Below are 10,967 nucleotides of genomic sequence, written 5' to 3' on the forward strand. Positions count from 1 at the left end.
CGCCTTAAGTCCTTCCATAAAGGTTCATGTCACTACGTAAATCAGTCTTTGAAATCCAGAATTCCCCTACACCCCTCCCACCTTATAATCGTGTGTATGTAACTTAATATGTACATTGTTGTCACTAGTTGCGCCGCCTCAAGTTCTTCTTTGGTTCCGCAGCCCTTGAGATCAACCAGTCTGTCTCTATCACTTCGCAAAACTACTCTGGTCAGTACTTTTCATACAGCGATATAAAATGGAAGGTTTATACCAACGAAAACCTTTACTTAGAAGTCGTTATTGTGTCGATGTCCGTTAGCACGGGAAACGATCATGTTCAGTTATTCCTTTCGGACTACATTCCAAAGCGAGGAGCAGTACCTTTGATGATTGATGGTGATGAGGCAGGTAGCAGGTATTACTCAAAGGGAGAAGTAGGTGTACGTTTCTTTACTGAAGGCGGTGTCGGTCAAGGATTTCATCTAAACATTACTGTAGTGCAATTCGGGGCGTTAAGTGGTAAGTATATAGAACAATTTATAAATCACTCACTCACTCAGTCAATCAATCAATATTTTAGGAATAACAACAACGTATTAATAGGATGTGTCTAATATACAGGTCTAATAATAATATAATATACAGTAATAATAGGATGTGTCTCATATACAGGAAAGCTATCGCTGATTGATATATTATAGTCAAACCAAAACTTTACAATTTTCTTGACGCATTATCGAAGTTAATCTGACACTGGTAACATTTTCATGTTCAGTGTAACAATCTTACATAGCCTCATTTGATACAAAGTCCATGGCGTATGTTCTAAACTTACTTTTCGTTGGATCTTTAGCTTAAAAGGTGTTTATTATTTAAAGTGTAAATAATGTTAACTTTGAAGTAGTAACATTTTGTCTGCCATATTTCATATATTTACTCATATTGTAAAATAAACATACAACTTAAACGGTTAAACAATAACATATTATTAAAGGGATATTCCTGTGTCGAACAAAGTGATTAAGTACCACTTATCTTAACATGTTTGGTTGAAAACCTCATCTCACTATATCCAATTCGAGGCATGATTGATTGAATGTACTTTAACTGGTTAAACCTTTCTCTATTCTGAAATGGATAACAGTATGTAGTATGAGATGTCATAACGATGGATTTGATTTGAATATATGATATAAATATGATGACATCATTCACTCTACTGTTACAAGATACAGTCACAAATATGATGACATCATTCACTCTACTGTTACAAGATACAATCACAGATATGATGACATCATTCACTCTACTGTTACGAGATACAATCACAAATATGATGACATCATTCACTCTACTGTTACAAGATACAGTCACAAATATGATGACATCATTCACTCTACTGTTACAAGATACAGTCACAAATATGATGACATCATTCACTCTACTGTTGCAAGATACAGTCACAAATATGATGAAATCATTCAATCTACTGTTATAAGATACAGTCACAAATATGATGACATCATTCACTCTACTGTTACGAGATACAATCACAAATATGATGACATCATTCACTCTACTGTTATAAGATACAGTCACAAATATGATGACATCATTCACTCTACTGTTATAAGATACAGTCACAAATATGATGACATCATTCACTCTACTGTTAGAAGATACAGCCACAAATATGATGACATCATTCACTCTACTGTTAGAAGATTCAGTCACGAATATGATGACATCATTTAATCTACTGTTACAAGATACAGTCACAAATATGATGACATCATTCACTCTACTGTTACAAGATACAGTCACAAATATGATGACATCATTCACCCTACTGTTATGAGATACAATCACAGATATGATGACATCATTCACTCTACTGTTACAAGATACAGTCACAAATATGATGACATCATTCACTCTACTGTTATGAGACACAGTCACAAATATGATGACATCATTCACTCTACTGTTATGAGATACAATCACAAATATGATGACATCATTCACTCTACTGTTATGAGATACAGTCACAATTATGATGACATCATTCACTCTACTGTTATAAGATACAGTCACAAATATGATGACATCATTCACTCTACTGTTACAAGATACAGTCACATGTATGATGACATCATTCACTCTACTGTTATGAGATCATCACAAATATCACCAAACTTGATCATCTTTGTTACACAAAATGCTATGAGATGTAGATTTCACCTATTAAATGCAGAAAAAAATTCCATAAATGTAGTCATTTTTTTAATTTAATTTTTATTTAACTTCAGCCAACGCGATATTCCCTTCAGTTATATGCATAGTTTAATAATTATTTCTGGTAAATTGGTGGATTATAACAAGTGTTAAGTGTAAATGATCATATCCAATTAAATATTTCTTCTCTTTATTCAATTAAATATCAAATATTGTCAGTAACCGTTCCCTTATTATCTCTCTGGAACAATAAAACCCACTTGATATCTTTGGGAACAACACAATAGTTTCAAGCTAGAATCTCAATTTCGATAGACCATGAATAGGTTCGTGTCAGTCCAATTATTTATTCAGATCTGTTTAGATTTGCAAATGTTCTTATAAACCGGCAGTAATTCATTTAGGTGATTTTAGAAATAAATTGCAACAAGGATAGAGAGGAGAGTTGCAGCTCAATCTATATAAAGAGAACAGCATATATAACACGTAACTTGGCGTATATCATATATCGTACATCATATATTACTGTTATCAGTAACAAAACGAGTTGTTTGTCAAGTTGCAGGTTCCCTATCAAACCCTTATAGCCCAGATCACTCATAGTGTATCTGACCAATGTTCTGTACAAAATGAGTTTCTCATTCCGTCAGAAGACAGCGAGAGTCAGCCACGTACGTCACTTCCTCTGCAATTAATGATGTCAAAGTTATCATGGAAGTATTTTTATTATTTGTGTTCAATGTGTAAATATTGAGTCATCAATAAATTCATAGTGACATTAATTTAAACGAGAAAACAAATTGTATTTAAATTTATGCGTGTATCTTGTTTGCGAGAAGGTACAATTTACACTATGAGGAAACTCTATTATTGACCAAGTCATTTGTTAATTTTGTATTAATATATAATATATATATATATTTATATGTTTGTGTGTGTGTGTGCGTGTGCGTGTGTGTATAAATTCTGTTCTTTTTGTTTAGTTCTACCTTCTAGGGAGTTATGTTTCTACGACTCCGTGCCTACAGAGGGTTTACCGCGATGCTCATATTCATACATCTGTAGCCCATACAAGAACAAAACTTGCTGTGAGTTCTAACTTATATAATACTGAATTACAACATGATTAGACACATGCATGTACACATATATTATAAATATTACATTGTGTTATATTATAGATACTTAAAGATAAGAAAGTATGAAATGAAGACTTGCAACCAGGGGCGTAGCGAGCGGGGGGGGGGGTGTGGGGGGGTGTCACACCCCCCAATAATTTGGCCGCTGTCGGCAAATTTTGGGTCTGTCGGCAAAAGGAGAAAAGGTGAAGAGAGCGGAAGGGGAAGAAAGAAGGAAAGCTGAATAGAGAAAAGGAGAACGGGAGCTTCTTCCGTGCCAAATTTGACTTAAAATATGCACCAGATTGCATCTAAGGACGTTTCAAAACTAAAAATTTTCCAAAGGGGAGGGGTAGACCCCCTACCCTTAGACCCCTCCCCCATTTCAGTCACCACTTCCAGATCCGTCGGTAAATCAAATTTGACTTAAAATATGCACCAGATTGCATCTGACGACGTTTCAAAATGAAAAATTTTCCAAAGGGGAGGGGTAGACCCCCTACCCTTAGACCCCTCCCCCATTTCAGTCACCACTTCCAGATCCGTCGGCAAATCAAATTTGACTTAAAATATGCACCAGATTGCATCTAAGGACGTTTCAAAACTAAAAATTTTCCAAAGGGGAGGGGGACACCCCCTCCCCTTAGACCCCTCCCCCATTTTTCAGTCACCAATTCCAGATCCGTCGGCAAATCAAATTTGACTTAAAATATACACCAGATTGCATCTAAGGATGTTTCAAAACTAAAAATTTTCCAAAGGGGAGGGGACACACCTTCCCCTTAGACCCCTCCCCCATTTCAGTCACCACTTCCAGATCCGTCGGCAAATCAAATTCTCCACACCCCCCCAACAAAAACCCCTTCGCTACGCCCCTGCTTGCAACTTGCGACAGTTTAGTCAGAAAAGTCAAAAGAGTAGTAAAAGTAATAAAATAAGAAACTACCACAGCTTTTGATTGATTATATTTCTGTGGAGAAAAAGGGCAATGAACTGTAAAAACAAAGTAACAGTATGTTGGCATATGTAAAGATAAATGTTACATAGATAAATATTACATGTATAGATAAACGTTACATGTATAGATAAATGTTACATGTTTTGATAAATGTTACATGTTTAGATAAATGTTACAAATATACTTTGGCCTACCTAAATAATAACAAATTTGATTTCCCTATCTTCGTTGCAGACGTTAGCATTGGTAATGGTCAAAGCGTAACAATCGCTTCTAATGGATTCCCCATGGCATTGGTACCCGATATATTAACTTGGTACATTTTGGCAGATGAAGGGAGTACCCTATCGATCATTATTGAGGCCGTTTGGCTCGCAGAAGCACTACACATTGGGACTGGGTCCATCCCTTCCTCTGTTGATTCTGTTTTGTACTCACAAAGGTATCATCACGACATCAGATTAACATTTCATGACCAGATTGTTTGGATGTTTCTCGAGCAAACACACTATACTAATCTTCAAAAAGGATTTATAATCCATGTGACGTCAGAAGTGAACACAACAGGTAAGCATTATCTTGTAGCTTACTAATACTATACTGTAAAAAATAACAGCGTATTTTACAGTAGTTTGCTGTAGAATGTTACAGCAAAACGCTGTGTCCAACAATTTCAGTAAGCTCCTGTTAGTTCGACCATTTTTAACGCGCGCTATACTGTAACTTCGCGATCTCAACAATAAAAACTGTAGCCTATATTGCCTTCATATGATCGATCCCGGCGACGCATCCCGGCGGCGTTTTTTTTCCTCCCCAGGACGAACGTGGGTTTCAGGTTTTTCAGGAATTTACAAATTCGTTTGAAATCAGAGTTAGGGTTTAAAAGTGGGTTAGGGATCCAGTTTCTAAGAAAATGAAGGATTTTCGTTCATAATATGGGGTCAAAACCAGGAAAAAAGATTCAGAACATGTTTTTTGAAAAAGCGTCACTTGTTTAGAGTCCAGGGATATGATTGGCCGATGCCCACGTTCGTCCTGGGAAATAAAAATACGCATCCCGGCGTAGAGATTAGCGCACGCCCATTGCAGTATGACCCTGTGCGCTTTTTCATTGGACTTTCAAGTGAACAAGTATCGTCTGACACCTGTGTCACGTTCTTCTCTGGCAAGATGTGTAACGTCGATTGTTATCAGTAACTGTATTGCACATGGTAAACGTTGATGTATTACACGATCCACAAGGGCTACTACTACTTTTGCAAGCCGGGAGAGGTGAGAATTTAAACATTTCTGAAGTCGCTATATGTGTATGATTTGTTGCGAGAACTACTTAGATAATCGATATTAATTACGTGAACATAAAACTATTTGTGTAAAGACTGCTTAAATCACCACAAGTCTAGGTCTAGCTTAATTGGTCGTAATGGCACTGTTGTTGAATACTGTATGTCGGTAGCCTATCACCGTGTAGGACAGTCCAGTGTGAAGGCCTAACCTAGGCATTAATGTAACGGTAACATAAAACATTTAGTATCAGTTATCACCATCAGTTTAGTTTAAAGCTAGCTAAGGCATAGTAGAAAAGAATCGGGAGTGGTAAAACAACTTCTACATTACCAACGTTTTGGACGACATTTCAATGTGAGTTAGAGGTCGGTTACACTAATCAGTACTAGCCTACTAGGCCTAGGCTAGTAGGCCTAAGCTAGGCCTACGTTTTCGTTAGGCCTAAACTATTCAATAGAGGCCTAGCCAAACGTTATTTGTGACCAACACTATCCAGGAATTAGTATGATGGTGGTCACCAACTTCGTGCCTTTTAGCCACAAGATTGACTTACTTTTAGGGTACTTCGCGATTCCTTTACCTAGGCAATTGCTCTTGGCGAGGCAGAATGACATACCACATAGGCTAGCTAGAAAAAGAAGAGGCCTAAATTAGACCTGTAAGTTTAAGTAGGCCCTATACAGTATTACTATTAGTGCTAGCAGTGTATAAATTTAAGAAATTTGAAGTGGTTGTCCCCAGGACAACCAGCTCACCAATTTTTGGTTGTCCTGCTGAAATTTTGGTCGTCCTGTAAAGCTATATTAATTTATGTTCGGAAGAAAATACTTGTTTGGGACTCCTAAGGAACTGTGAATGTTGAGCGATTTCATGGATTCTAAATCAAATTCTGTGTTTCTTTCCACGGCCTTGCTGGATTTTATGTTCTAATAATGCTGACTGTAGCAAAGATTGTGTACACTAGTTAGGTACATGATGTTTTGCTGCAGGGCGTAACCGTACAATAACCATGTGGTAATCTGTAGGTGCGTCATAGTACTGGTCTAGTGTTTCAGTTTCAGTAATGTTATTATAGCGAAAAAAACTTTGCGTCCCAGGGACGCAAGCCCCCGAAAAAGTTTGCGTCCTGTAAAAAAAAGCTTGCATCCCGATCGAACTCCAATTACGTTTATTGTATGACCTACTGTACTAATTCTAGTGTAGTATCACTGCCTATACTTTGTGAATGTTATACACAATATTATAGGGCAGATGGCTCAGTGTCTTAGCTTCGGTGTTTGACAAGGGCGGCCCGGTCCACTCCTCCTTTCGCCCACCCTGCCGTTTTGAATTTTTTTACCCCCAGCCCCCTCCTTCATCCGCCCTTGTACTTCCCTACTCGCCAACTCTGTAGTAGCTCCATGCTTTGACCTTGCAGCGCTTCCAACAGCCAAACTCTTCAAAATCAATGTACCTACAGTCAGCGTTACCAGCGACAGTTGACGAAAAAACGCTAGATTTGCGAAAATAAAACCCTAGAAAACGCTAAATGGTAGTTTCCCTAACATTCGTGTTGTTTCGAGTCAATTTAGCACAGATTCGTAGGATGAATGGTCACCGATCACAAAATAGATTTTGAATAGTTGATTTGAGTGATAGTCTGACCTAGAAAATTTGAAAAAAATATGGAAATTTTCGGTAGGAAATTCCGAAGATTGGGCAAAAATACTCAAAATAAATTTGGATGGGTCTCCAAGTAAGAATTTTGTCTAAAAAATCTGAAAAGTGGTCAATTTTTGGCAATTTAACTAGTTTTAGGCAAAAAACGGTAGAATTACCAAAATTAGAAAAAACGTGCGCTAGAACCCCACAAATGACTAAAAACGCTAGATCTAGTGTAAAAACGCTAACTCTGGTAACACTGCCTACAGTGTCTATATCTCTCACTAAATTCCACACTGTACTACTGAATTTACATAGGCCTGTTCGAACTTCATTTTCAACTACACTTGCGCAAATCATCAAAACCTGATCCACATTTATCCTGGGTTCTTTGCAAACAATCATCTGTGCGAAAATTACAGTAGGCCTATGTGAATAGATTTTTACGCAATGTTGATGAAAAATCAAACTTCAATGTTCTAAAGTACAGAAGTTTACACACGATGACACGAATGTTGCTCCAAAATAAACTTTACTGAAGCACGTGGTCAATTGAGCCGCAAAAAAGTTTGCAACAGAAACTACTGTGGTATGGATGCACATTTCACATTAGCAACTCTTATTGCAGAGAAAAGAAACATACTGTGAGATAAAATATCCTCTCGGGATCAGATATGTAAGCTTCCCACAAAAGTCATAACATTTTCTGATCAAAACAATGATTAAAATATTACGTGATAGTGTCAGAAACAATTCAAATGCATCTTCGTACCACCAGTGATTGTTGTCAAAATGTACGTTACAAATATGAGGCAAGGCCTAACGTTATGATATTTGAGTGCACACATATGATAGCCTTTACCACAAACTTTGTTATCTCTACACAAGGGAAAGTAAACGTTGCAAATTATTGTTGTTAAACAACTTACTTCGTGTTCTTTGAGCACTGAAAATGCAAGAATGTTTGCAGACAATCGGTAGGGACTACTAGCCAATCAAAACACGGGAATCTTGGTAAAGCATCATTATCTATTTTTAGCACGAAAATCTCTGTAACGAAGTTTTGGTAACCCTGTACCTTGCAGTTGATTGTTATGATATATTTATTTTCAAACAAATTCACTGATTTGTAGGAGTAGGTGAACTTTTGGGTCTTGACTGAAGAAGTTGTGGTTTTTTGAAAAGAAATAATGAAAGATGTTGTTCAAAAATGTATTTTGTTATGTTTTCCGTTGACCTAGTTGTGAGTGTGTACTTCGTGTTTCTTTCTCAAAAAAAAAATGTGGTGGATGGGCGGGGTCTTTGCCGTAGGGGTAAACCTGAACTCTGATTGGCCTTTGTTGACAAACGGACGGAACAGAAAATACCATGAATCTTGGTCTGAGTGGTCCATGTCAATGTGAGGGCATGGCCTTCCTCATGCTACGTATATTATTTATTAGATGAAGGTGGAGTTCTGAATGAGTTTCCTCTTATGTGAAATGTCATTTTACGTTTTTGGTTTCACGCTTGTTTCCGTGTCTTTTTCCGTTATTTTCACGGAACATTAACCAGCCTTTTCGATAGTTTTTGGTTGTCCGCCGGGCAACCAGTACTTCACGATTTGACAAGTTTTGGTTGTCCGGCAGGTAATTTGGTCGTCTCGGACGACCGGACGACCGCTAAATTTACACACTGGCTAGGCTAGCCAGATGTTTCCCTGGGATCTCTGGCTGATATTTGATAACCTCTCATTCAATTCTGTAAGCCACTCTGCTCCTCCAAACTCCAGGGTTTTCCAGCCCCAATACGTCTTCTTTTTCACTCTCAAAATGTTCCCCAACATTCATCAGCATTTATTCATTAGTTGTACCTTGTAAAACTTCAGTAGGCTTAAAAGTCACCTCAGCCTTTACAAAATTCTTCATGCACTTATTTAGACTTTTATTAATTGAGACTACTGTGTTGCCTTGATCATTGTCATCACAATGTATAGTTTCAGCAACATCAGTTGATATTTTGAAAGATAAAAAGTTTGACAGAAGTTAGCATAAGCTGTGTTTATATTTCCTTGCAGCTGACACCTCAAATGCAGTTTGTATGGAAGGAGTTTACTTGCTCATACTGTGAGCAACAACTCCAAACCCTACATGGCTATACATGTAGCACACTGCAGATATCACCGCAATTAATGTAATCATACATTTCCTTGTCCATACACTGGATGCTGCCGTAGACTTTCATCATATAAATGTTTCTACAGTCATGTTCAACTTGATGGTAAAAGTCCTGTCCGTACAAGGTACAATAACATTTCCATTCCCTTGACGTGTTCCATCACATTTTGCAAGCAACATGTGATGATTATCATAACTTTGTAAGCATCTTAAAGAACATCTTGATGTAGGGACTAAAATTCCATGTCCATTCCACAATTGTAATTCAAAGTTTTCAAAGAAGTCATCTTTTACTGCACATCTTTTCAAGATATCATAGGCAAGGTATAAATACAAAGGATAAGAATTGCACTGATGTTGTTGAAGTATGTGACAACAATCAAGGCAATTATCTCAATGAAATAATTGAAGACCCAGGTGCCATTTCTGACGATGACTATTTTAAATATGAACATTTACAAGAAACAGTTAATGCCAAAGAATTGTATGTAAAAAACTTGCTTGAGTTCTACATCAAACTGGAATCCAAATTCCTTATACCTTCGTCTACAATACAACACATTGTGGAGGAATTTAAAGAAATTCATTGCCTGTCATTGGCCAGTCACTTACACTGAAAAGGCTGCAAGCATGTTTGAGTGACCTTGACATTCCAGAAGACAAGACAAAGGAACTGTTGGAAGAAATATAATCATGTGATCTACTAACTGCTTGTAGTGATGGCCCCTTACGCTCAAACTATATGCGAAGAGCAGCATATGAATAGGAGTTCAATTATGTCAAGTCAGTCACATTTCAACTTGGCAGAGACAACACTAACAAAGACTGCACATTTGAGTACATCCCTGTGAAAGAATTGTTACAAAATGTACTGTACTCAAGAACAAGTCAGTTCAAGAAGAATATCGCACAACAAGATATACCACATACCATGGTTACAACATGCACCATGACGAACAGCATGGAAAATTTCATGATATAACTGATTGTACAGCATTTAAAAAAACCCAGATGCTTTGAAGTAAATTCTGGATTCATTTGAAAGTTTGCAATCCACTTGATATATCACCATGGTACTTGGTACATTGATGTCTTAGAAAGTACTTGGTGGAAATTGTTTTTAGTTATAGGCCCCTACACAAGAAAGATTACATTGACAGATCTTAAACTTGCATGTGGATGCCTCCAAAGATCAAAATGTAAAAAAATGTGATCAGGTTGTGTGATCAATGGTGTCACTACGGTACACTGTGTCTATAGGCACACTGGCCACTGTCCTAGCATATTAAAGAGCATTGAATTGTACATAGTTGATACCACTAATGGGGTTTCCAGATACATGTTGCAACTATTTAAATCACTTCATTATGATAAGGATCATTCAGAATTCTTTTCACATATGTGACATACACTGCATGAAAAATTCCCCACACATTGATTTTAATTAATTGCTGTTACACTTCTGAATGTCAAAGGAATGGTGGAGTTGATTTGTAAATGTGTTGACTTCAAATTTTCAGACTACAGCTACAAAGGCTGATGCTGAGGGGATGCTTCAGTTGGTGCCCTTTAATATCTTGTGATAAGTAC

At 37.2% G+C, this 10,967-nt stretch overlaps 1 protein-coding gene across 9 annotated transcripts in view; it reads left to right on the plus strand.

Moving 5' to 3' along the window:
• The window catches only part of LOC139962700 (uncharacterized), a 110,089-nt gene that overhangs the window by 10,281 nt on the left and 88,841 nt on the right, over positions 1-10,967 (plus strand). For 2 of the 9 annotated variants that reach the window (XM_071962896.1, XM_071962897.1), the window contains exons 4-6: positions 163-501; positions 3,201-3,305; positions 4,528-4,860. In XM_071962896.1, the coding sequence (XP_071818997.1) occupies positions 163-501; positions 3,201-3,305; positions 4,528-4,860 (777 nt within the window). Of the gene's footprint in view, positions 1-162; positions 502-3,200; positions 3,306-4,527; positions 4,861-5,405; positions 5,566-9,277; positions 9,503-10,897; positions 10,964-10,967 lie in introns of those variants that run through there. The other 7 variants (XM_071962899.1, XM_071962903.1, XM_071962901.1 and 4 more) reach the window with 6 other exon arrangements.

Source organism: Apostichopus japonicus, chromosome 21, assembly GCF_037975245.1.
Source record: "Apostichopus japonicus isolate 1M-3 chromosome 21, ASM3797524v1, whole genome shotgun sequence".
In the NCBI taxonomy this organism is placed as follows: domain Eukaryota; kingdom Metazoa; phylum Echinodermata; class Holothuroidea; order Aspidochirotida; family Stichopodidae; genus Apostichopus; species Apostichopus japonicus.